Below are 27,613 nucleotides of genomic sequence, written 5' to 3' on the forward strand. Positions count from 1 at the left end.
TAGGGGGTGCACAGGAGTGCATGTTCCCCCCTGACAGGGCCAGTGCCCCTGCAATGGCCAACACTGATGCTGTTGGTAGGGCTGGTGCCCCCCTGACAGGGCCTCCGCTGTCGGTGGCTTCTGTGGGTGCCTCCCCAGATTCAGGAGGCACCAGTCACTCATGGCAAGGGAAGTTTAGGTTACATATTAAAGAAAGAAACACTCTCTCATAAGGAGGATATTAAAGCACTGGAACAGGCTACCTAGAGAGGTTGTGGAATTTCCATCCTGGGAGGTTTTTAAAACCTGACTAGACAAAGTCTTGGCTGCGATGATCTAGTGGGGATGGTCCTACTTTGAGCAGGGGGTTAGACTAGACTTCCTGAGGTCCCTTCCAGCCCTCATCTTCTACTATTCTATATTCCCAACCTCATACAAAACTGTATGTAAGAACCCCCATCTCAAGAGATCTCCAGTTAGGAGCCTCTGGACCTCATAAAGCATTTTCTGAGGATAATCTCAAGCCTCCTCAGGCCGAAGAGTGTCAGTTCCCACATATATAAATAGTGAAACTGTGCCCAACAGGCAAGCTTGAAAGTGCACTGGGAAAGCAGTGGAATAATGTGACCTACTCACGTGATATATAAAATACCATACTTTTTAAGATTTAAAAAAAACCCAGCATATTAGGAAGTTCAGCCCATACTTCTAAGCAAATATTAAATATTAAGGGTGTGCGAAATGGGCCATATTCTTCAGATTCAACCCGAATCAGGGACAGTGATTTGATTAGTTGATTCGGATCCCTGCCCCTGTTTGATTCGGCCAAATCCGAATCTGAAGATTCAATGCCGATTCAGAGAATCAGTGATTCGGCCATAGGCACAGCTTTAAATGTTTTTTCTACGTACCTTGAAGTACCAGGCATGGCTCATGAATACTGCAATGCTAGGGTGGATGAAGCATCCCACAGAAGCACAGGGGGGTGGCTGTGTACTCCCCAGTGGAGCAGAAGTGCTTCTGGTTCACTTCTGGGTCCATTGCCAAGCATGCTGGGGACACCCCCGCGTTCCTGTAGGACACTCCATCTGCCCCAGCATCGCAGCATTCACAAGCCACCTGCTACCTTGAGGTATGCAGAAAAAACATTTAAAGCTATGTCTATGTCCAAATCATCAAATCTTTCTGAATCTCTCCAAATAGATTTGGAGGGCTCCGATTTGATTCAGAGAGATTAAAGCATCTCCAGATTCGATTTGGATTCGGAGATTTGGCTGCCAAATTAGGCCGAATCTCCACTGACTCGAATCAGCAACCAAAGCTTCGCACAGCCCTATTAAATATGTTCTACTATCTCTGCAAATAGGGTGCCTCTACCCATAGGAATTAACATGCAACTCCACAGTTAACCCTGATATTGTTTTCAGTTGGCAACTCTGCTGCAGCTTATTCTCTTGTAAGGGTTTTTTTCCTATGCCTCCTTTTACATCAGTACACCAGAAGGTGGAGTAATATTGTTACTAGCAGCCATACAGACTATCAGCTTTTTGATCCATTCTAGCCAATGCTGGAGGGGTGGGCTCTGAGAGCAGCATCTAGTGCATTCCCATTTTCTTTGCTTTCTCCACATCCGCCATTTTCCACTGGGAACCGTCTGGCTCTAAAAGGTCACAGGAGCTGATGCTTGACATGATTTACAGATCAAATTAGAGACTCGTGTATTAAGGAGACTTCACCAGCATACTAATGTCCCAGCTTAATACTTTCATATGTGTTCATGCAGCTGCTCAAAGTGCTGCTTACTGGGAAAGTAGGTCAGCATGGTAGTAGTAATCAGAAAGTTTGTTGAGGAAAGATCGTGGTTCCAGGATGAAGGTAGGCAAAACCACTCGGGACAAGTCCATGCCAGGGCGCAGCTGCTTCAGCAGAATCCACATCAGACTCTTGTTTTCATCAGAGACCGTTTCTGTTTGGGAGGATCCACCGGTCTGAATAAGGGAAGGGGAAACAAAACCACAACCAAAAAAATCAAGCAAGCAAGCACGCACAATGTGAAAGGTGGCAATTAGATAACAGCCATTTACTAGATGAGCACATAGCTATAAGGGAACTGACCTAGATTTTAGGTTTTATCATGGTCGTTGGTGCAAATCAGGCCCATGTGAGTAAGGAGCAAAATCACAGTAGTGTATCCTGGTGGGGTTTGTGCCTGGTGGGCATTCTTAGCAGATAAGTGGCTATAACCAGTTTTGCTGTTGTTGACAAACTTAGCAGATAGGCCAATGACTAACGCGGTAAAGAACAATAGAAGTGGTGCTTTGAGTACAGAGGGTGAGGTAGGACTTGTGTACCTGAGCCTGTCCTGTCATCATTCCTGAACAAACACAAGCTTACAGTCTCCAGCTTACAGTCCAGCATCCTTCACCAACAACAGAAGTAGACAGAGTAGTAGTCATGGACCACATTCTGCTTTTAGCTACATGTGACTGACTTCAGTAGAGTTGCATCAGGTATAAAAGGCCAATGAACAGCAGGATTAAAACTTAAACTTTCAAACACTATCAGCTATCAGGGCTGGTGTCCAATGCCCTTCTTAGGCATTCAAGTTTTTGATGGAGGAAGGAAATTCAGCAGCTGTTTATATTAGGACTCCTACTGCTTTAATGCCTCAGGCAAGAGACTTCTAACAGGGAATTGCATAGGCCTACTTCTGAAATACTACTTTACTTTAGGAAAATAGTTGTGCAGTTTTTTCAAACACCAACCTCTTCTTTTTATTTGATGCAAATTGATATAGCTAATTTATACCAATGGAGAATCTTCCCACATAGCTTTTGGCTCCTGATCAGCCACTTAACTAATGTTTACTCCTACATTAAAAACCCAGGTCTGAGGTGAAAAGAAAATCAAAAAAAGAGCATACAGGGAAGCCCTTTTCATTCTGTTAAATATCATCCTGCCAGCTTTGTGATGGACACTCAAAATGGACACAGCTCGAGCCTCGGAAGAAATGGAAACCACAAGAGAACTTACTACAGCACTGGTAGCTAGGATTACCTCCGGCGGCCATCTATTCCACACTGTCCGAGCCTCCAAGGTTTGGAATAGACTGCCGCCAGAGGTGGTTCAAGCACCTACTCTGAATGCCTTCAAAAAACATCTGGATGTTTATCTTGCTGGGATCCTATGATCCCTGCTGACTTCCTGCCCCTGGGGCAGGGAGCTGGACTCAATCTTCGGAGGTCCCTTCCAGCCCTAATGTCTATGAAATCTATGAAAACACATAGGGGTCTGTCAGCACTTTCATTTTTCACTCAGGTTTTCAGGTAGTATTTCTTGATGATACAAATTAATTCTAGACTGGTCTTGATACAAGGTCTTGCCCTTAGAGAGCTCAGGATGGCAGTTGCATTCAGCAGGGGATGAGAGGGAAGAAAGCTTGCAAATAATTTTGTTTGGCTTCTTAAAATGTATTACCGGTGGGGATGCCTTTGAGCTCCTATAATTCAAAGCCTTAAAAAGCAAGTTTTCCTAACTAACAGTCTACCTTTCACAGATATGGGATTTATGATATGATATTCTGTGTCCAGTTCTGGCAGGCACAAAGATGTCCCCACAACTGTTTGTGCCTGCAAGTTCCCAGCACAAATATGGAAGCTCATATAAGGCAAAGCTGACTGTTATAAAAATGTAAATCTATGCTTGTATATGGTCCCTCCCCACCAGGTGAGCTTCTACAGCAGTGCTGGAAAATTGGTGGTGAAGTTTGTGCCTGAAAAGATTGATCCATCATATATAAATTGCACCAACTGCAACGCATAAAGCATGCATCCAGTTAGTTTAGGAGGCTGTTCACACATCATCCCAGGTGATAAGTGCATTATTGCCCATGACACCCCTCTCCCTCCCTTAATGTCACCATCTGGGTGAAAAAACTACAAGTAAATTCCTTCCACCTGTTCAAAGTGACAATCCAGGTGGAAGCCTACTCCTCATGGCCAAGAATCTAATAGCATCTAATGGCCAAAGCTGTCTATAAGGTCCTGTGGAATGCATAGTGCATCCAAACCCAGCCACTCTGCTGCCAGGCCTTATTTCTAGCTACATTCATGATTAAAAGAGTAGCTTCACATAAACCAAGTGTAATTCCACAGCCTTGTGCTATAAAATTTAAAGTATCATTTAAAAAGTAGAAAGGGACCCATGTTTTCTTTCTAATGTGACCTATTAAATATTTGTGTCCCCCCCAAATCCACAAATGCCAATGTATCAATTTGCTTATGTCTCTCTGACACTTTAAAAATGAGAATTCATCATTTGATAAGTGTTATAAATGCTAGTTTAGATGCTGATTTTGTTGTTTGTGGTTTATTCTTAATCTGAATTCAATATTCTTTGTTTGTAAAAGGGGAATAATTTGCCATTAGGTCTTGAAGAGATGAGAAGGACTTTAGGAGCAGAAAACTGGCTGCCTCTGTTTTCAAGCACACATTCTTCCCCAGGCAATAGGCAGAAAAGCTTCAGAAATCACAGTGCAGAGCAACTGGGGTTGTAGCTATGGATGTAACAGCACTGAAGCAAAGCACTGATACAGACAAAGCCACAGTTTGCATTGGTGCATCTTATTTTTCTTTGAGACGGGGATTAAGCTGTACAAGCAAATCACAGTTTATAGCTGCTGACCAGGGGTGTGTGAGAAAGGCCCTATTCAATTCAGATTTGGCCTGAATCAGGGACAGTGATTCAATTTGTTGATTCGGATCACTGTCCCCGATTTGATTTGGCCGAATCTGAAGATTTGATGCTGATTCAGAGAATCAGTGATTTGGCCATAGACACAGCTTTAAATGTTTTTTCTACATACCTTGAGGTACCAGGCATGGCTCATGAATGCTGCGATGCTGGGGCGGATGGAGCATCCCACAGAAGTGTGGGCAGGGGAGGACAGTCCTGAGTGCTCCGTGGCAAACCCAGAAGTGGACTGGAAGTATTTCTGGCCCGCTTCTGGGTTCGCCGGGGAGCAAGTGAGCGCCCCCTCCCCCCCCCGGCAGCGATTGGCCATGGGGGGACCCCGGGTACCTCCCCAGACCCAGGAGGGTCCAGTTGCCGAGTCAGGGGGGAGAGACTGTGGGAGCGGGTCTGCTACGGAGTGCCCTGGGGACCCCTTGCACTCCTGTGGGAGGTTCCACCTGCCCCAGCATTACAGCATTTATAAACCGCCTGGTACCTTCGATTGTTGTTTTTCTACAAGTATGTAGAAAAAAAACATTTAAAGCTGTGCCCATGTCCAAATTGCCAAATCTTTCTGAATCTCTCTGAATTGATTCAGAAAGTTCTGATTCAATTTCAGAGAGATTAAAGGGTCTCCTGATTTGATTCACTGAATCGGGCCAAATAGAATCAGCGACCAAAGCCTCGCACAGCCCTACTGCTGACCTCATATGCTGGAGGTTTTCACTGATGCAGCTAAAATGAGAATAAAATACTCTAGGTAGAAATAGCTCAAGAGCCAAACATTTTTTTTGTCCTCTTTGGAAGTTCTGCCTGTATAAGTAAAATGCACCAAGCTAAATTAGTTTGCAAATTTACAGAGTAGCAGCTGCTCCACAGAAACAATCCCCATGTGCTCTCTTACCTTAGCTTAGATACAAGGTAGCTTACTCAATGACAGACAGGGCAGGCTATTTCACACTTTTTTTTTTTTGGCATAGTAAAAGATTTAAGAATAGATGGATTTGATTTGTGTTCGTGCATCTTCTCTCAGCAAACCCTAGACCTTACAGAAGGACAAGCTCATTGTTCCACATTAAGTACTTGTGAAGTATCCAAATTAACACTACCTCAGAACAATCGTAGTTAATTGCCATTTGAGCCCCTGTGGAGATGACTTATGATACTCCCTGTTATATCTCATATCATATCTTGCACTACTCACACCTGGATTAAACAAGTTATTTTTCAATTGCAACCCATACTAGAAGACCCAATTCCTAAAGAAATCTTTCCAGAACCACCCATCCTAGCCTTTAAACAAGCACCGAACCTCATCACCAGAAGCAAACTCCCTATGACCCAAAACAACATCAAATGGATCTAGACCAGGGCAGGACAAGAAATGTAAAACCTGCCAACACACCTCCACCACTCACACAATAACCACACCCCAAAGCAGAACCATCCCCATTCTTGGATCTTACACGCGCACTTCCAGAAATGTAATACATCTCATCCAGGGCACCAAATATCCTGATGGAAAATATGTAAGAGAAACCAAACAACAACAACTGTGTACCAGAAAGAATGCACACTGAAAATCCATCAAAGACAAAAATATCCAATTACCTGTGGGTGCACACTTCTCACAAGACAACCACTGCCCTCTCTGATCTCTCAGTTCTAATCCTCAAAGGGAACTAACAAAACACCTTTTGTAGATGAGCCTATGAACTTCACTTCATAAATCTGCTGGATACAAAAAATCATGGACTTAATATAGATGTTGGATTTATGACACGTTACAATCTGCCTGACATCTGACTCCCCAGGTAACCTGTTTCCAAGGTTAGGGAAAGATATTCAAAAAGCTGAAGACTGATTTGATTCAGTCTTTGCAGGTTAGTCTAACCTGCCTAGGTTGAAGCGATCTGCAAGTGCACAGACATTCCTTCTGGACTGAGGAAATGTAGGCACATGCCTTCAGTTGCTCAGGCCAGGCGTCAGGGGGTGCTATAGCATACCCTAAGCTGCGGGGAAGCTGCGCTGGGGGGTGGGGGTGGCAGGGGTGTGGTCAGCCCCAGCAGTAGCCTGGACTGAACTGGCCACAAAGAGGTTTAATTCCCCCCTTCCTGTCCCACCAGCAGGGACCCAAGCTGGGGTCTGCCAGGCGCTCTCCCTCGCTGCTGCAGTGGCGGGACTGGGTGTGGCCAAACACCAGCCAGCATGGCCCCGAGGCAGAGGGGTTATTTCCCCCTCTGCCCCCAGGGGACCACAGTTAGGATCTGCCCATCCCGGCTGCCACTGCTTGCTCCCTGCTTGCAGCAAGTGAGGGAATAAGCCTCCTCCTGCCGACTCCACCAGATGCTGGAGGGAGGGGATGCCAGAGGGAGGGAGCAGGAGAGGGCTTATTCTGCCGCTTGCCCTGGACACAAAGTGAGCAACAGCAGTGGCGGTCAGGGTGGCCAGATGGGGGAATAATCTTGCTCCCTGCCCCCAGCCTAACGGGCCCTGGTGGTTGGGATCTGGCCCTGCCCCCAAACAGCCACTGAAGCGGTGAGGTGAGAGTGACCGTGATGGGGGCAGCAGCTCCTGTCATGGTTTCCCAGAGTGTGGGCCTCTTCCTGGCAGCAGAATACCCACCCTGCAGCTCGGCCCCAAGCTGGCCCCAGACACTGTGACAGGGGCTGCTACCCCCACGAGACCTTCCCCCTTGCCACTCCAGCGGCCAGGCAGGGTGATGGCCAGAGGCCGGCTGGCAGGACCCCTTAGGTGGGGGGCAGGGAGCAGGGTTATTCCCCCTTCCTCCAGCATCTGGTGGAGGGGGCAGGAGGGGGCTTATTCCACTGCTTGCCCCAAGCAGAAAGCAACTGAGCAGCAGCAGCAGTTGTGATGGGCAGACTTGGCGGTGGTCCCCTGGTGGTTGGGGAGGGCGGGGTAGAAGAGGGAACAAGCCTCCTCCTCACCCCTTCTGCCCCAGGGGGCCATGCTGACTGGCTTCTGGTCATACCCAGCCCTGCCATTGCAGCAGTGATAGGGGAGCGCCCCGCAGAACCTGGCTCAGGTCCCTGCCAGTGGGAAAGGAAGGGGGGAATTAAATCACACCATGGCCAGTCCATCTCAGGCTACTGCTGGAGCAAGCCATGGTGGCAGAGGGGAGGGAGGGGGGGAAATAAACTTCTTCCCTGCTCTCTTCCAAGGCCAGCATCTGGCCAGACCCTGCCCCTGCCTGTCTCTGGCTGGGGAGCAGAAGAGCAGGGCCCTGCTCTGCTGGAGCAAACAACCCAACCCAGAGAGCATGTTGGGAGAGTGGTTTAACTTAAATCAGGAAGGGGTCTGGGATAGACATTGCATTAACCTGTTAGAGCTCAATCAATTAAGCCTGATAAACCTGGTTGAATGTAGCATCTCAAACTGGTTTTGGCCATTTTGAAACTGGTTTATGTGCACTGAACTTATGTGCTGTTACAGGTTTAAACTAGTTTCTGATCATTTAAACCAGCCTGTGTGAAATGTCTGTCCCTAGCCCAGCTGAACACTTGCATTCCTTCACACATTTCCCTCCCTTCCCCCCCATCTCTACCCATTGTCTTCCTAACTTCCATTCATCTGCATTTTCACAGACATCTTTGTTGTTAATTTGCTTCTTTTTTTCTCTCCTTTTACTTTGGAGAACACATAACACCAGCAGAGTCTCCCTATGCCTGAAGAAGAGTGTTTGTGTTGGAAAGCTTGCAAAGACCTTTTTCCCAACATTTTAGTTGGTCTAATAAAAGATAAGTACATCTACCCAAAGAACCTTACCTGCCTGGGGATAGTTATAGAATAGCTAAGTCACTATAAATTTGTTCCCACAGGTATTTCCTCAGGGACCTGTACTCTGTCATTACCAGGAGTTTAAGTTCAAAATTAAAAAAACAGGCTGGCTTCTGACCTCATCTTTCCCAGTGTTGGGTTAGAGGTCTTCCACTGACTCCTAGTATATTCTGGCTGACTCAACCTCCACGCTCCCCACCCACACCCTTCCTTCCCCCTCCAGTGATGTCAGGTCCATGAGCTACTTATAAGTTAAAGTCACAATGTAAAAAAGGTCCTCACGTATGAAGATACATTCATGTCCAAATTTTAAACTGCATGAGAAATAGCTTTCCAGCCATTTAGGAAAAATTGCTCAGGTATTGTTAAACACACACAGATTCATCTTTACTCATATCAAATAAAGAGAAATATCATATTTTGCATCTTGCCATGGACTGAAGCATCCTATTTGGTGGGGCTACCTGCCCTGAATGATAATTCCCCTCCTGCTGTCTTCCGAAAGAACTGTGCAAATGCTACATGACTCCTTAATGCAATGCCTAGTTGAAGCAATCACTGATTCTGGAAACATGCCAAGGGCCAATACCAAAGCTGCTGTTCCTAATGAATGATTACCGTGTAAGGACAATTCAACAGAATTTGGCAGAAATCCACACACAGTATTGCTTGCAAAATATCTCAACTCAGAGTAGTTTTTAACTTGTCCCTCATCCAGAAAGCTGACTAGATGCTAGGGACTGCATGAAGAAAGAAAAAACCAAAAGCAACAACAACAAAAACCACTCTGATTTTAGAAAGTGTTCTGTGGAAATAGTTTAGATTTTCTTTTTTATTTTACCTCCCCAAATTCCTCGTAGATCTGTTCGATATAGGTTGTCCCTTTCCCTTCCTGAGAGGCCTCCCCATGGGTCTCAGACTGGTCACTCTCGCTCTCGTTCGTCTTCCGGCTGTTCTCGTGAGTCTCATTCTCAGACTCCTCTATGTTGTCTCTCTCAGACTTGTCAGAAAAAGCGTCATTTTCCAGATGGTGGTGGTTTTCCAGGGCTGACTCATTAAGACTGAAACACAGTTTGTTATTTTTTCCGTTTGATTTATGAATCTGGATTGCCAAAAGGTGTTTTAGTGAAGACAATCCCCCACCCCCCTCTAATCCTTGTGAGCCAAAGCAAGGGCTGTAAATAGAAAAAGCAAGCAAGTAAGGAACCTGCAGAAATGCCAAGATCACACCACACAAGCCATAAGGACTTTTAGGTCAAACTTCTCCTCTTTGGTCTTCGTTTTGTGGCTCTGCTGCATATTCTATACTAGGGATAGGTACAGACGTTCAACAAGCCCAAGGTAGAATTGATCTAAGTTATGCGGTTTTCTGTAAGTGATGTAGTTTAGATCAGTAACAAACAGAAAATACATTTACACTTTTGGTGGGCAGGAGAGGGGGGCACAAATCTTAGACTGGGTTCCACCATTTTTAAATCAGTCTATGCATGCTGAACTTCTGTTCTGTTACAGGTATAGGCTGCTTTCTGATCTCTTATATTGGTAAAAGTGTAATGTTTTTACTTGGCCTCGATTTTTTACTCAGAATGCCCATTGACTTCAACTAAGAGTCTTCATATAGACTAAGTGAAGAGTATGAAGCAGTTGCTGGATTTTGTTGAGTAGAGACCTGCAGTGTGGATCAAAGGAGATTTTTTGCCATAAGAACAAGCCAAAAGGAGGCAAGGAGGACACAAGAAAATGCTCCCCCCCCCCCGCAAATATATATATTAGTACCACTACATTTCAGTGGAAGATGACAAAACCAACCCTATAAAAAGGCTAAAAGTACACGTAATAACATTGAGAGAGAGGGGGCAAATTAAAACTGATAAATGCATATTGTTAACCCAATGCCCAAGTGTCTTGTAGAGCTTATTGCTACCAGATACCGAAGACCAATGATTCAAGAACAAGAATCAGACATTTGTTTGCAACAAAAATGTATAGAAATACAACAAAAACTAAACTCAAGAGAGGATATTAACCTGCATACTTTAGGGTACAGACAAAACTCTAAATAATGAGGATTAGGAGGAAATTCTTTTTAGGGGGTAGGTTATACTTTATACTGCCTATGGTATCTTCCTTTGAACAAGTTGGTACTTGTCATGGGTGGGCTGACAATACTGGACTAGACAGACCACCACTCTGACCCAGTAGAGTAGGGCCTACATTCCTGCTGAATTTTACTTGGAAAAGCAACTGCTTCACTTTGCCTTCTCATGCTTGTTTTGTGCACACATAAGAAACATTTATTTAATATATCAGGCCTGCTGCTTGTTCAATTTAGGCAATCCTGCTACATCTCTGACCAAATTTCCATGCAGTGTCTTATTTTACCTACTTGGGGATTATTTCAGGTTGTGTCATTGCATTGACCCCAGTTGTTTTCCACAGATATTAGCAGTAGAGACCATCTCTTGAACTAAGTAGTTTTACTAACACACAGAAACCTTACCAGGTTTCCCCTTACAAATTCTAACAGATCCACAAACTCAGTGCATAATTTAAATACAGAAGTACTTTCAGCAGCATCAAGAAATATTTCAGAAAAAGTAAACGGACATGAACAGGGTAAAACAGGGTCACATGTTGGCACCTAATAGCAGAAAGGTCTCTCCCAAAGTAAACTACTGGATTTTTCAAGTCCTTGAAAAAAAAGTTAATAAGCTATTTTTACAGCAGTATTTTGTAACATGCCAATGCTACCACCTTAGCTTTAAGACTGTCACAAGCAGCACTGAGCAGGAGACAGAACTACCCCTTTTTGCATTAACTGGTTTAGAGAGCCTTGAGCAGGGTGTAAATCTGGCCTCTGGTCTTCTTTCCTGCCAAAGTAATCTTTCCTAATTTCCTCTTCTGTCTCTCCAGCTCCCCTTCCTCCTCTTCCTCCCAGTGGCAGCAACGCCGGAGCAAGCCCACCTGGCCCTGGCACACTGTACAAGCTACGCATTGCTAAGGGAACTAGTGACCTCCAGTGGTGGCTGCTGCATGGGGCCCTGGCCACAGGCATCTTCATCTGCCACTTAGTGGCAGCCTGCCCTTTCTGTGAGTAAGAAGTGAAGGAGACTCTTCCATGCCTTCCTGGACCGCCTTTGGATGCAGCTGCTCTTTGCTGCTGTTGGCACACTCTTTGGTGCGCTGGACTTGAACTTCTCCGAGACAACGTATTTCTTCTCTACCCCATACCAAGCAGCCAAAGAGTATGATCTACTTGGCCAATTTCCTGCCAGGCCAGGCCAAGATGGTGACTGAAAAAGTTGCAGAAACTAGCTTGCAGGTGCCAGGTCTAGGGATGCCCTCCAACTTTTCTGCTTCCTGGTCTGAGCACACCACATTTGACTTTGGACATTTCACCTTGCAACAAAGTGTGGACCAGCTTGTGTCACACTGGGCCATCAAGAGGGCATTCTGCAAGGCAGAAGACAAACAGCTGGTCCTACATGTGTAACCCCATGAGAGGCATGGGGAAGGGGGTTTCAGTCTGGCAACATGGTGCTTTTTGTCACTGACAAGTGTTTCATGCTCAGCCTCTGAGAGGGCCACACATCTTTACACTGTCAGCATTTGTTTTAAAACAAGTCTCTCTCTCTCATGCTCTCTCTCCATCTCTGCCTAACCCCTGCCTCCTACCCCAATGCATTAGAAAGCTTTGTACAAATTTAAATGCCTTCTCAACTGGATTCCTATCAGCTCCCTTTGGGCATTCTCGTTTTAACCATCTTTACATAACTAAGGGAGAGACCGTCAAACAAAGTTAGGCTTTGCCAGCTAGCAAGAGATCTTCAAGTGTTCAGAACCCAGAACTAGTGTCAAGTTTTTAGGAGAGCTCAGTCCCCACTCAGTCACAAAAATATGGGATTATTTGTTCTTCTGTTCTTCTGGCCAGTTTTCTGGAAGAAGCCAAAACTCAAAGCTGAGCTGTTTCAAAATACTGGCTCATAGCTTCTTCTAAGTTTGAGAGATCATCTTAGCTCTATATCATTTAAAACAATTCTTCATTATAAGGTTTTTCAGTTTCTCAATTAAGACAAATGATTATAGGCTTAAGACCAAATAGCTAATGGCAGTTGTATTTGATCACTACTGCGCTACTATTATAAACATATGTAGTTCCAGTGAATTCCAATCCCAGGTCCTGACCTCTACATTTTGCTTTAGGCAGTGGCTACCAAGCATGACTGATCACCAAGATCATCTCCATCCCAAAGCTGAGTGCATATTTGGACTTGAGACAATAAATGAAAAGCAAAAGGCAAAAAGCAGACAAGGAAATGTATCCCATGATCCTACAAAGATACTTGTTGGACAGTAGATCATGAATTAGGTGCTGACAATTCAGAGATTTGATTTGTTTCTTTGGGGTAAATGATCACCAAAATATGCCTGTGTTTGGGTATGGTTGCTAGGCTTCCTTCCCTTGTGGAAAGCTTCTCCAAGGAGCATGTATACTTGAAGCAAAGATTCATTAGACTGGCCAAGATCAATGTTTGAGAAATAGTACGTGCTTCATTTAGTATTTGTTAAATAAGCAACTGTATCAGCTTTTTAAAATTTTTCCCTCAAATTTAAAAAAACAAAAACTTTCAGTCACTTTTTTTTGGATCTCTCTGCTTTCTTTCTACCCCTTCCATGGTTCCTCCCTCCACAAAGCAGTAAAAGAAATAACATTCCTAAACCTATATACATAGCAGCAGCATGTCTAGTCAGGCAGTGCTGAGACATTCAACTGACTTCAGGGCTCATTATCAGCTCTCTAATTTCTGCTAATATCTCAACTCCAAAAGGTGTTAACAAACCTCTATCCTTTTTAATGGTCTTAAAGTTCCAGTATTCAAACTATCCTTTTTTCTGCAATTTTGCTGTGTTAGCCCTGCCTGGTAATCTTCCCCTTCTATTTCACAGACCTGCAAACTGTTTTTAACTTTTACTAAAAACCTCAGCTTAGGTGTGGTAATACTAACTCAGGTATAGAAATGACTGACAGTGAAGTAGAGGTCCTGTCAAGACTCTCAGGAAAGACAGAGTTTGTTTTATGAATAAGAGACATATTTAACTATGACCAAAGGACTAATGACAAGATATATTTTGACTATTTTTGTTTAGTTTGTGGGTTGTTTTTCTTTTTAACTGTATACATAAATCTAGCAAATCAGAGCAATTTTTCAGTAGTTATTTGGTTTTGCTTTGAACTTAAACTGAATAATATAGTATTAGCCCCCTAGCATATTAGTAAAACAACTAATTTATTTTTTTAACTGGAGAAAAATGTGTTGTGTTTTATATGTAATTGTGTGTCACACCTTTCCCCTTCCTGAGCCCTTTTCCTAAATCTTAGATCTGCCCACGGTTATTCCACAGCAGAGCTACAGGTAGGAACCCAGCTCATTCGAAATCACACCATATATTAATATTAGTCAATAATTAACAACGGGCCTTCTAGGACACAGCCCTCAATACGCTCCTGGCTAAAGAACTGCTCTGGGAGAACCAGATGCTCTTCATTCTGAACAGCATACTCAGCTGACTTAAATGGAGCCAGCCAGTTCTCTTCTCACAAATGATGCCAAACAGAATTGTTAAAAATGAGAAATATTTACATTATAAATAAAAACCAAGTCATGAGCCTGATCTAAAGTCAGTAAGAAAGGCTTACATTGGCTTTCAACTAGGATCTAAGGTCGTGTATAGACAAAATGAGGGGCACGCATACACGACACTAAAGTGGGCTAAATGCTTTTGCACCGCTTTAATGGTGTCAGTGTTTGCACACATCGGCGCATTAATTCTAGCCGCTATAGGAAATTTGCCTCAGGGGTATAATGCGACTTAAATGACTTGGGGCGCAGCAAACTAAAACTCCGAGCACCGGACTCTGTGCAGCTCAGGGGCTCTGCAGGAAGCCCTGCAGGCAGCCTGGCAGCAGCCCAGGAAAGCAGATTCTGCCCAAGAAAAGCAGAGAGCCTGATTTTTTTTCCCCCCCTGGAGCTTGCCTGCCTGCCTGAGCTGTGCAGGGGCCTGGTGCTTCCCTCCGCGACTGCAGTGCCCACCAGGACCACCAGAGCCGGGCGCCTGTGGGCAGGTGCAGCCATGGAGGGAAGCATCAGCCTCCCACGCAGCCCAGGGACCACTCTGCCCGCCGGCAGCTCACCCTCCCCTCCCCATATTATTCATAATATCTATTATGGCAGCATCTAGACACCCCAATCAAGGATCATGACCCCATCCTTCTGAACACGATCCTCCTCCTCCTGCCTTTAAATAACAAAGGAAATAGCCTCTGGCTCAGAGAGGTTATAATGCAGGACTCAAACAGGACAGACAACAGGTAGATGAGGCAGACAAACAAGGAAGGAAGATCTCTGAAGACTAAAGCAACATTTAAGAGATGCAGTCAGGTATCCAGGTTGTAGCCATTAGTCTAGAGGCAAAAAGGAATCAGGACTCATGGTAGAGGTGATATCTTTTATTAGACCAACTATTAAAAGTTATCACCTCTACCATGAGTCCTGATTCTATTTAAGAGATGCAGGGTTTTTGGTTGTATCCATGTTTGTCTAAGGACATAGGCAGGCAAGGTTCTTTGGGTAGATGTGATATCTTTTATTAGACCAACTGAACAGTTGGAACAAAAGTTACTGAGCTTTTGCCTGAAAGATTGCTAAAGTGTGACAGGATGTCAGTGAGAATATAAGTACTGTAAGTGGAAATCCCCTTCTCTACCCATTGTTTTCCTAATGTTCACCTATTTACATTCTCACTGACATCCTGTCACACTTTTAGCTTCTTTCATTCCTTGGAGATCTCAGAACAGCAGAGTCTCCCTAGGCCTGAAGAAGGGTGCTTGTGCCCAAAAGCTTGCTAAGACATTTAAGAGATGGAAGAAGTGTACATTCTTTCTGAAGTCATGAGTAAAGCCCTATTCAAGTCTATACAGTCTTAAGTCTGCAACCCTGTAGAAGGCACATGCCTTCAGTTGCTCAGTTGGAAACTTAAAACCACAAAAGTGAGCCAGAAATCATGCACACATGACATGAAAGGCAGTAAAGATATCAGTTTTGTTATTATTATGTCATTTTCACTTTCTTCCAGGAGAGAAACAAAGGTGCCATCAGACATGCATAGTATTTACCCAAGATAAATTTCTCCCTCTGCATGGAGCTGGTTTCAGGTTGTCTCCAGAATATACAACATCTGCCCTTCTTCCCCCCTTGACAGAGTAGTTTGACTAATTTGAAGATAGAATTAAATGTAATTAACTGCCTCCCTAATAACAGCATGCCAACTTAATTGATATGATTCCCTGTAGGAAAGGCATTTAATTAGAATGAATGAATCCCTGAGAAAGGCACTGTCAGGGGTAAGTCAACAACCTCTAGCTCAGCACTTGGGGAGTGTTATTTTCATGGTCTCTCTTTCTGCCAGTCTGCTCATCCCCTGTCACTTTGGGGAATTCACACCTCTGCCAGGCAGATGCCAAAGTCTCCAAGGCTCTAAACCTTTTGGGAAGACCGAATCTTATGGCAAAGCTTCAAACGCACCAGCATTAAGAATGGAGTTGCATTAAGAGCTAAACTCTGAGTAACGCTCAGTGCCAACAACTGCAGCCAGACTCTGCCAGGAGCCAAGCTCTTTTGAATATCAGATCCCAGTTACGGCTGCTGAACATTTCTAAAAACTGTCTTCTGCAGTATTGTTGAAGCCCCTATTTCTAGAGGGCTAAGTAGGCCTCTTAATGTTGAACATGCAATCAGAAAAAAGAGAGTAGCTGTTGTATAAACTTCATCTCTGATATAGGGGGAATACTTTAATACACTCCTAGCCAGTCTCCTGTGATTTCCATTTACTATAGCTTCAAATGCATATTACCAGGGCTACAGGTTTACTCCTGTCTTAGAATGTACACACAAGTGTAACAGTAGTTTTGTCATAGCAGGATATAACAGGATACCACAGCAGAGGTGGTATAAAGGACTGAACTCCTTCTACTGTGTCCTTTTTACTCAATTGCATGGTACCAAGCACAATACAACCTCAAAACCCAGTTGAATGCCTTAAGCATTGCTATTATGCCATTAATGTAGTAACATGAAGCAAGTACAAACATTTTTAGACAAGTGTGCAGCAAGGCAATGGTACTTCTATTACTGATGCATGATATCTGATTTTACAAGACCATCTCCCATCTGGCAAAGGATTCAAGTGCCCACAAGTCAGAAAAAAAAGCACAAGCTTAATGCTGCTACATAAGCCTCGGTTTCTTGTACTTGGAACCTTTCTTATACCTGAAACTACACTATGTTCCTTGGTTCACTGTCAATATAAGCTCTTAACATGGGTACTGTTATAATGTATTGTCTCTTTAGCAGCAAATGGGAGAACTGAAAAGTCAACAAGGATATGGCCCATGAGATTACAGGTCTACAGTTAACCCGTACATCTGAGTAACACCTCAGATTTCCTACTGTGCTGTCCCACCCTCATCTCATGTTATACCTGGAAGGAATGAAGGAAAAAAAAAAAAGAGTTGTACTCATGAGTTGTATGAGCTATAACTGAAGGGCTGCCAAATACTCCCAGCTGCAGGAACTCAGTGTGTTCCTGTGGCTAGGAACACTGATCAGCTGACTGATGCTTTCTGTCATCATGATCCCAGGCTCCCCCTGCACTGGCAATATGGTGCAATGGGGATCTGATCCCTGATCCCACAGTCACTCCTCCTACTGTGTATGTGCAGCATAGCAGGAAGTACAGTTGTTGGGACTGCATTACGTCTTTCACTGAATGTCTGTCAGTGGCTTAAACGATGGTAGATGCTGGAATGGTTGCATCCAGTTACCTACCCAATTTGGTGGGCTTACCTATAAACTGGTACTCAACCCAGGCAAGCAATTCTTCTACCCAAATTAGCTTCAACAGAAGTTTAGCTCAAGTAAGAGGAAGAGTGGACTTGATCCTTGCACACACTTTCACACAACTAAGATTCCAACCAGTCCTTTCCCAGTCTGTAGGTTGAAGCTTTCAGACAGCAAAAGACAAATCAACTCCTATACTGGCCAAAAAGCACCCAGATGTTGCAGACTGAGTGAGGTATGAGAACGTATCTGGGCAGACCTTGAAGTTAGACTACCAAGCCGATGAACAAAATAAGGTTAAAAAAAAAAAGTCATTCATCTATACATGCCAACACCTTTACAAGCCCAAGAGGCAAAAATGTCTTACTGGAAGAGCTCCTGGTCAGAGATGGTGGCAGTGTGCAAGAGGTTGTATAGGCCAGCATGCGAGGAATCAGATGAGCAGTTCAGTTCTCCATCCTTCCCCTGTTTGGAGGTGCTGAGCCTGAAGAGACTGGAACAACGCAGGGCAAGCTCCAGAGCATCCAGCCAACATCGACCTGCAAAAACAAGAATCTAAGTATGTAAAGTCAGAGTGCTATGAAAAGCGGTTACTTGCCATTGCACAAAAGCTTCTCATTTGAGAGTGAAGGAACATTAGGAACAGCACTTTAAAACAGCCTTAATAATGTCTTCAATTAGCCTAGCACAGTGTTTCTTAACCCTTTTAGGCTCAAGGCACCCCTTGAAAATGCTAGCTTTTAGGTTTTCACAATTTTTTCTGTAGTCAAAAAAATAGCAAAGTGAATCTTTTGTTGCAAAGAACTCAAAACGACCACAACAAGTCAATGATTTTGATACTATGCATTCCTGTTTGAAATCCCTGGGTTTATCTTGCGTATAGATATTTGCACACCTAACAGTGTAAATATGGTGTAGCACCCTTAAAAGAATCTCACAAAACCCCAGGGTGTCATGACACCTTGGTTAAGAATCTGTTGCCTAACCAGAATGTAAATTTTACATTGCATAATTTTTAACATTCAGTAGTACCACAGATGCTGCTGGGTACAATCTATATTTCTCAGTGTTCACTTTATGCACTCAGTGCAAGTTACCATTTTATGTAAGTCCCAGAACCCTGTTTAGATCTCCATATAAAAAACATCACTGAAAAAATTATTAGCCTCAAGGATCATGGCCAGGTTATTAATACTGTATTATTAGTCACTTATTACTAGGGACCTTCTGAATTTGTGGCGGCTGTCTGCCAATTTCATGGGCAGATTGTGGAGCTTGGCAGCCATTTTGTGGGCAGAGTGCAGCAGCTCCCCACCTCCTCCTACACCTCTGATTGGCCAAGGGGCTCCAGTAGCCCCCACCCCTTGCTGCTGATTGGCTGTGAAGGATCCCTGTTATATGGTCCTGGCTCTGCTGCTGATTGGCTGTGAGGGGCATCCATCATGTAGCTTCACCTCTTGCACTGATTGGTGGAGAGGGGTGGGACCACATGACAGGCAGCTCTTATAGCCAATCAATGGTGAAAGGAGGGATGGCAGCTATCTTGCTGGCAGCCCTTTGAGCAGCTTCCCCTTGTCCCTTTCCCCCTCCTCGCTGATGGGCTGCCACAGTGCCCTATGCACTGCCAGCTCCCTCTGGGGATCCTGTAGCATGAACTGAACTAATGTAGCTGATGTTAACAGAGTGTAATAGTAGTGAAATGTAACTATGTTAGTTTTGTCTTGTAAGTAACTTGAAAACTCCATTTTTGTACTATTTTGCTTGACGTAAGTGAATGAACTCTGTATGCCCTTTTTGAACGAGTGGATGTGAAAGGGTGAATGGTGAGAGAATGGCATAGAGATGGGAGAAGGAGACTTAACTGTTTATGTAAGCAACAAGGCACCAAATATAAAGGGCACCAGTCAGTAAACTAATTAATGGATGGCTGAAGAATTAGGAGGCCTAAGACACAACAGGAGATAACAAGGAGAAGAGAGGCACACATCCTGCCAGATGGGCAGCAAGAACACTCCAAGGCTAAGATACTGACTTGGATGACCAAAATGACCTCAGGCTGAGATAAGCTGAAGATGAATGAAGAACAACCTCAAAAACAGAAGCTGGGTATGAAAACCCCCCCAAAGCACTTAAAGGATGCCAACCCCTACAAAAGACAACTTAGCATTCTCAAAGTTGGGAGAGTCTCTCAACTGCTGTTTTGTCGGAGCACAGACGCATCTGTTTCACCCCACTCTAAGCTGTTATCTACAGGATCTCTCTCAAAATAACCACCCTACCTGCTATCTGCATCTTCTCTCAATAAGATCTAGGATGGCCACCCAGTGCTATTATTGAACAACTGCTGCTGGTAATTATAATGTCTGAATGGAATGGTTGTTTTGTGTTTGTGTGTGCCCGTGCATTAGTTTTGTGCATGATGATTTGTGTGCGTCTATATGAGTGATGTGTCCAAACCTCTTTGTCTAATTTATGTAATCAATAAACACAGCATTTTGCCTTATCCCCCTTTATAAGGTCTTGCTCGTGATTTGAGCAATTGGCAATTTAAAAGTAACAATCCAGTGTTTTATTTTCAGTTCTTTTTTTTTTTTTTTTGCTTTGTGGATTGTGTGCATTGCCCATTTTTGCAGGCAATGCCACATATTGCGAAATCTGCAAAATCATAATTTTGGTAGGTCCTTTCTCAGTGCAAGAGCTAAGATTCTCATCATTCAAGAAGGAAGTTCAGCAAAAATCAACATGCTTCTGATATCATTCTGCATCAGCACAAACACTGGCCCCACACCTACAACTTTTTAAGCACAACAGACTGTTGTACATCCACATTTCTGAGCACACCCTGAGGACTCAGATGCAAAAGAGTCAAGTGGACAGGGACTTAATGTAAAGCATGACACAAGAAGCTCTTTGAAGGCACACAATTACCCCAAGGTAACTAAAAGCTAAATCAGCCCAGGAGACACCCACGTTAAATTGCCTTGTTTCACTCAACACAGAGTAACTGGGAGCACACATGCAATTCCCAGAGATCAGCTGCTCTACAGTTAGCCCCCTCACCTATTAACTCTCTCCAATTTGATGATTTCTCCATGCCCTTATTTGATTTCAGTAGGGAACCGGTGATAAGCTGGCATGGAAGAAACTGCATCCATCAGAACCTATACTGAACATCCACACTTCTTATTTAGGCATGCAAGTCAGCATAGTCATGTAAAATACATAATTAGGTGCTCAGTGGTGATTATGGCATTGAAGAAACAAGGAGATATATTCGATTCTCCATGATTTGTTTTGCTTGCTATAAATCATAACCTTTGTCTGCTTATCAGGGAAGCTTTTGTACATTTGAAAACAAATTAAAAATACAGAGGAAGCATATGAATCGCTAACAAGCACAGGGCACCTGGCAAATTTGCAGGATATTTGAGAACCTCTAATTTCTACCACATATAGCAGAGATCTTCATTACAGTTCTCAGAATACATTATAGGGTAATTAGGACACACTTGAGAGGAAAAGAAGGAAATTAGCAAGGACTTTGCAAAAGTAATGGAGAGTCCTGTAGATGCATGAATTTCTTATAGCCCTGATCTTACTCCCCCACCCCAGTTTAAGGAAGCAGTCCTACTTAGGAGAACACACATCTAACTACAAACCCAGGCTTAAGTTTAATTGAAATTTAACTGCTGTCCTGGACAAAATTCCCAGTAGGCCAAAGTTCCAGTGGAGTTTAATAGGACAAGGTTTTGGCCCTATGAGAACAGCAATTAGAGTTCAAAGGTTTGAATCATTTTTGGATAAAAGACATATTTATAATTTTAATAAGTCTCTGCACTCCCATGAATCATTTGTATAAGAGAAACAGCTAGAATGAAGGTCTTGAAGGATTATGGGTTTACTGAAATTCCAGCAATGTCATTCAATGTAGTCATTTACTCCTACTTTGTCCTGCAGATTCCTTCAGCATCAGCTTGTGGTTTACAAATACCATACACGATGGCTAATAAATGATTAGGCAGGTTCAGGGAGGCTATAATTAATTTCACACTACTTTGGATTTTGCAAGTAATTATATAAAAGCCTTGGCATACAGAGATCTCTTCACTTCTCACCATGCAAAGGATCTGCCTGGATAACGCCTGAGAGCTAATGGGCGTTTGAACACAAATCCCTCATCTCCTTCACACACCTGACTCAAAACATATTCCAGATCATTTCACATAAGAAAGCACATCTTCACCTTCTATTCTCCAGTCCTAGGAAAGGGAGGGAACTTCAGTAATTTGCTATTGGGAATGTCATACATGCTATTTGTGCACTTAAGCAAAGCTTTCAAAAAAGCTCTTAAATATAGGCTATTTTTACAGCTTCATTTACAGAAGTGAAAGGGCCTTGCAGTTCCCACTGAAACCCAATACCCAATTCAAAGAAAATGACATCATGTATATCTTCTGCACACTAGAATAAAAATTTTTAAAGCATGTGCTTAAGGGCTTAGATGGATTAATGAGCCTTACACTCCTACTAACAAGCCAAGGCCCATGTTTATAAAAAGGTAACTGGGCAGTTCTATTCATCCCTTGAGGCATTTTTATCAGTAGTCTTACCTTATAAGTACAGATATTCTCGATTGTTCCGCAACCTTTCTGTGGACCACCTGAATGGAGTTCATGGACCAATGGTGGTCCACGGACCACAGTTTGAGAACCTCTGGCATAAAGGGCAATTCTTTCAGGGTTAGTTAGAAAGAATGGAGTAGAATTAAACAAAACATTTTTATTTCCCCTCATACACACACACAAATGCATTTGCACAATGCATTATTGACCAAGCCAATAGCAAAATTCCAATGAAATTTGCGTTTTTTGCCAAAATTATGTAATTTATCAACTGGCTCTGATGGCAGGTTATAAACAAAGTGACAATTCTTTTATAAATATTCAGTTAAAAACACAAATGCAAACCAGGTAATTATTGCAAGTCTATAAACATCAAGTCACCTTGTAAATGATTATCACCGTGTTGTATATGTGAGAGGTTACATGGCATATATCTGTGTCTCCTCTGACCAGAGGATTTAGTCTTTTCTCTGGTTCAGTGGCAGTAAGACTGTAGCAGTTGACTTAATGATTGCAATTAAAGAGAGAAGGAAAAGGGAAAGGAGCGGGGAGGGGTAAAGCTAAAATTACAGCTGAATTTTTATTGGGTTACAAACTACACACCCTTGTAGAAAGGTGTGGGGAAAGTACCAGAAATGGCTTTCCATTTATTGCCTTTGCTCTGTAATAACAGGAGCTGAACGTGCCCTTCAAGTTGGATGCGTAGCCTTGGCTCAGCAGTCTGGACTAACGTTTAGCAGCTGTCTGTAACAAGTACTTAAATACAGTCAGACATGTTCAGATATTACTGCCCCTGCAGAATGTTTACCCCAAAGATAGCTAGTAGGGCTGTGCAAAATTTTGTCGGCTGTTTTGTTTTGACACTGTTTCAACTCATTTCAAGCTTGAAACAGTGAAATCAAAATGAAACAAAGGGCTTTGAAACAGCCTCGAAATGAAACAAGGGTAGTTGAAATGTTTCAAAAGTTTTGTAATGTTTTGAGTTTCGAAGCAGCCAGATAGGTGGTGGGCTGCAATCAGGGTTCCCTTCCCCAGCCCCAGCCTGATCACAGCACTGGGGAGGGGAACTCAACTAGGCTGGGGCCTGACTGAAATGTTGAAACAGCAAAACCGTTTCAACAAAAATGGAATGGAACAGTGTTTTCAAAATGAAACAAAAACTTGAAACACTGTTCTATCAAAACAGGTATCGAAGTGGAACGCTGCTGTTTTGCACAGTCCTAATAGCTAGTGGATGCGCTGCTTGCTTCAGAAGTGGAGCACTGATGAAGCTGCTAAGAAGCTGGGGTTGCGTAGATGGAAGTGAGCATGCAGCTTAAATTGCCACCATTGCTTAGAGGGAATTAATTCAACTTTTTTTAAACAAACAAACAAACAAACACACACACTCAGCCCGTGTAGCTAGATAGTCAGCCTTCTAACTCTGGTCAGCTCCTATTCAAAGAAAACATTTCATATGTCCCAGTCTTATAATGGATTGATTGTATAGCTATTGGTTTATGTAGTACTGAGAATATTTGCACTTAGAACCTTTTCACTTTAAGCCCTTTTGTGCACCTTGAAATACTTGATGACAAAACCTGGGTTGAAGTTCCCTCTGTGCTTTTAGACAACACCAAAGTATGCTATAGATTGAATCTTACTGAAATTTCAGCCTGGGAGAACTTCTTTCAATCACAAATTTCAGACATGGAGTGGCCAATTTTACTTACAAAAACCAATACAAAATAGCCATGTAACTCTTCAGATAGTACACTGCCAGGGGAATATTGCTTTGCTTGGCTAGTAAAAGTCATCAGCTTTTGGCCTTGTGCCTCACCAGCATCAATCACATTGATGTAACAGCAAAGACACGTACTGCCAGCTGACAACAGTGTTTATGCCTTTAAAACAAGAAAATCATGAGTGATAGGGAAGACATTGATTTGAGGCAGTCACTGAACATTTCAAGGCCCCAAAATGTTTCAGATGAGGGCCCTTAATTTTGCTGTTCCTTTGGGGGGCATGTATCTAATTTGTAGCACTCTGGCTGCCTTGATTCAAGGATGATCCCTCAATTAGCTGCAGGTGCTGTTTATATAGTGTGCAAGTTAAAATTCAGGCATTTGTAGGCTACTGTTAGACGTGAGTGAACTTTACAAAGTGCTGTTCTGACAGGCACTTACATGGTATAGAAAAGGTTAGTTGTGGGTTTTAATTGCTATGACACGCTTGTGATAAGAGTGGGATGCATCTGCACCAAATTGTGAACTCCCTTTTGGATTATAACCTCCATCTTGAAGTCTAACCTTTGTTTCACCTTGTCACTTCCAGTTCGAGTTAGAATAGGTTCTGTACTGGCACCTAGATGAGTATCTAAGACAGAAAATCTCCTAGGGCAATCTAGGACTATCAACTGCCTCTCACATACTGGCCTGGAGTCATAGGCCAGCAGGCTCTATAGCAGGGGTAGGCAATTATTTTGGGTGGAAGGCCACTTAACGAGGTTTGGCGAGCTGTCAAGGGCTGCATGCATAGCCCTACCCCCTGGCCACTGTCTTGGAACCAGAAGTCCCACCCCAAACCCCTGACCTTTGCCACCAGAAATTCCTCCCCTTACTCCTTTTGGAAGCAGGGAGTTGCCATCTAAGAACCAAAAAACAAATCATAGACTAGAAGTTAAAAACCTACGATAACATATTAAATTTTATTACGAAAAATATTTTGTCATGATTTGTGTTTGTGTAATATATATGAGGGGATTGCATAATAACTCAGAAATAAATTCTTAGTCTTTTACATTGTGTTGGGGGGGAGGGGAGTTTGTGAGGGGGTGTGGCTGTGTGGCTCTGGAACACACCGTCCTCTCCCGCAGTGAAGCAGGCAACACTGTGTGCGCACATATGGGTGTGGGCACACCCCCTCCCCCGGCGCAGCAGCAGGCAGGGGTGCTGGTGCCTGGCTCTGGCCAGTGCTCCACATTGCAGTGAGGAACGCAGCCCCTGCTGAGCCGTTCATTTCCCTGGTACTCCCAGCACTCGCAGGGCACAGGAGGAAAGGCCCAAACACTGGAGCCAGAAGGTTTCCCAGTCCACTCCAGCACCTGGTGCTTCCCTCCTGTGCTCCATGAGTGCTGGGAACACCAGGGAAACAAACAGCTCGGCAGGGGCTGCATTCCTCGCAGCGTTAGCTGGAGCCAAGAGACAGGCACCAGCACCAAGCAGAGCACGCCGCCTGCTGCTTCTGTTGCCCCTGCTGCCTGCCAGGGCTGTATGCCATGTGGGGTGTGGGGGGGGGGTCCCCATACCCCTCCCCCTTCACAATCGCACCCTGCCCAGACAAACTGCCCACTGCTGCCACCCCCCTGGGCAAGGGCTTCTGCTGCAGCCAGCCCTAGCCCCACGCTCCGTGCTCCTGCCCAGCTGCAGCCCCCACCTTCCCTACCTGCTGCCTGGAGGGAGCAGGACCCTGGGGAAGCCTACAGCAGCAGCCCTGCCTGTGCTAGCGGGGCACAATTCATTGTGGGGAGGTGGGCCACAGGCTGAATGGAAGTGCCTGGTGGGCTGGATCCGGCCTGCGGGCCATATTTTGCCCATCCCTGCTCTACACAAGTCTGACAAGTCAAGGAGAGGAGGGGAGGGGAAGGGGCTGGAATTTCCTCCGTGAATCATAGGGGAAGGAAGGCCACACTGCATTTAAGAAATGCTTTTCTGGGCAAGGGAGATGTCTACCACAACATACTAGAATACCAGTAGAAGAACTCTGCTTTGCCCAAAATGCTGGCAAGACTCACAGAAAGAGCAAGATCAGATGAAAGAAGTAAAGGTTCTTCCTCCAGGTAAAGATAATACGACAGAGTGACTATATGCAGACATTCTTCTGTATTCTTTGCTTGCTTGCTGCGCTGTCACCAGAGGGCTGACTTGAGAAGTACAGAGCAACTACACGAAGATGGAATTATTGGGGGTCACGTATGGCAATGGAAAAAAGGACGGCCTTAAGAGGCTGAGACACTGCTTTGAAAGGAAGGGTTAAGGTACTGGATGGAGGAGCCTTCCAAAGGAGGGTGGCAGATGGGATCTGTACATGGGCACAATCCCCATCAACCCAGGGAATTCAGAATAGTGTCCTCCTCCATCCCTACTGAGGAGTCTTAGAAGGAGACAGACAGTAGTGGTCAAGTCTTCACAGACTGGTGTCTTTCCAGGGAGGGGGGCAGGCCCAGGTTGTGATAGCCACTTTTAGAAATACCACCCAGAAGGAGAATTTTTTTTTTTTTTTTTTTTTAAAACACACTGCTGCTTATTTTTAGAGACTAGTCATTACATAAATAAAAGCCCCCTTTCAGATGACGGTGAGAGAAAGGCCTTGTATTTACAGAGTTTGAGCCCTGTGGACTGTTTTGCCCTTGCAGATGGTTTTCTAAAATGGGAATGTATGCCAGAAAATGGACCCTGCTCCTGGACTTTATAGGATGGGAAATTTACTGTTGCTTGTGGCACTTCTGGGGGCTGGCTGCAAGGTAGAACCTCAAATCCTACCCAGTGTCAGAGGGCAGGGCAAGGAAAAAAAACATTTAAAAAGGGAAAATTGGACACTGAGCTGCTGATCACATTGTAGCCACATATATAATGAGACTGTCTCAACTTCCTTGTGCAAGCCACTTTTCTAAAAAGTAGGAGTTCCTCATGAATTATTGTTAACCTTGCCAAGTGTCTGAGGGTCATGCCCCCCTTTTAATAAACAGGTCAAGGCTTGCTCAAACTTTGTAAATTTATCTTTACAAACTTTGTTAAATGCATTAGATGAAGATAAAGACTCTTTCAGAGATGCTTATTCCCCAAATCCCTTCAGATCTGGGTTCTCTTATTTTCAATCCATACCCACTTATAGTAGAATCTGTCCCATAGTACGTGTATGAGGAGTTAATGGCATTGCATGAGCCTCTGTCTCTCTTTACATCCCAGACTCTCTAAAATGCAACAGCTCCCTTTTCTTGCAACATTTTCAGTGCAAGATTCATATACTCCATAAATGTTGATGGAAAAATATAATGCCCATCATGATTTTATATGCTTTCTACTTCCTCCCTAGACCACATCCATTTAAATCACAGCTCACTGACTACAACTACCAAGTCAAATGTTTTGTCCATCTGGAAGTGCCACCATCAGCACCATTCTTCACCCTTCATGCTAGCATTTTTGGCATGACAGTATATCAAAGGCCAATATCAAACAGAATATGCCTGTGGCTTCATTCAGTCAGCAGTTACCATCGCCTCCTTGATGGAGTTGATGGAATTTGTATGAACTCCCCCTTTCCAAATCCATTCAGATTGCTCTTGGACAGGTACAGAACGATCAAAGGGATTCTCCTAATTTCATCCTTAATTACTGGCTTTCTGAAAACAGATGTCACATTTATGTTACTAGATGCTGGCCTCTTTCTTTGATCCCGTTTTTAATTTAAAGAGCTCCCATTAGCTTTTCCTTCAGGCCATAAACCGCTCTTGCAAGTGAAGAACCAAGAAGTCTCAGGTTCTGACTTGGATTTCACTTGAATTGCACTGCTTGCCAAGGAACCTGACCAAGCTTCTGAGTGAGA

General features: G+C 43.9%; 1 protein-coding gene across 5 annotated transcripts in view; it reads right to left on the reverse strand.

The window, feature by feature from the left end:
* OSBPL5 (oxysterol binding protein like 5) overlaps window positions 1-27,613 on the reverse strand; it is a 305,973-nt gene that overhangs the window by 27,245 nt on the left and 251,115 nt on the right. For all 5 annotated transcript variants that reach the window (XR_009460005.1, XM_059722599.1, XM_006271184.4 and 2 more), the window contains 3 exons: window positions 17,773-17,944; window positions 9,350-9,569; window positions 1,783-1,967 (listed from right to left, as the gene is read on the reverse strand). Coding sequence is in view for 4 of the 5 variants with exons in the window: in XM_059722599.1 (XP_059578582.1) it covers window positions 1,783-1,967; window positions 9,350-9,569; window positions 17,773-17,944 (577 nt within the window). In the remaining variant the exon portion in view is untranslated. The remainder of the gene's footprint in view (window positions 1-1,782; window positions 1,968-9,349; window positions 9,570-17,772; window positions 17,945-27,613) is intronic.

Source organism: Alligator mississippiensis, chromosome 2, assembly GCF_030867095.1.
Source record: "Alligator mississippiensis isolate rAllMis1 chromosome 2, rAllMis1, whole genome shotgun sequence".
NCBI classification, from domain to species: Eukaryota; Metazoa; Chordata; order Crocodylia; family Alligatoridae; genus Alligator; species Alligator mississippiensis.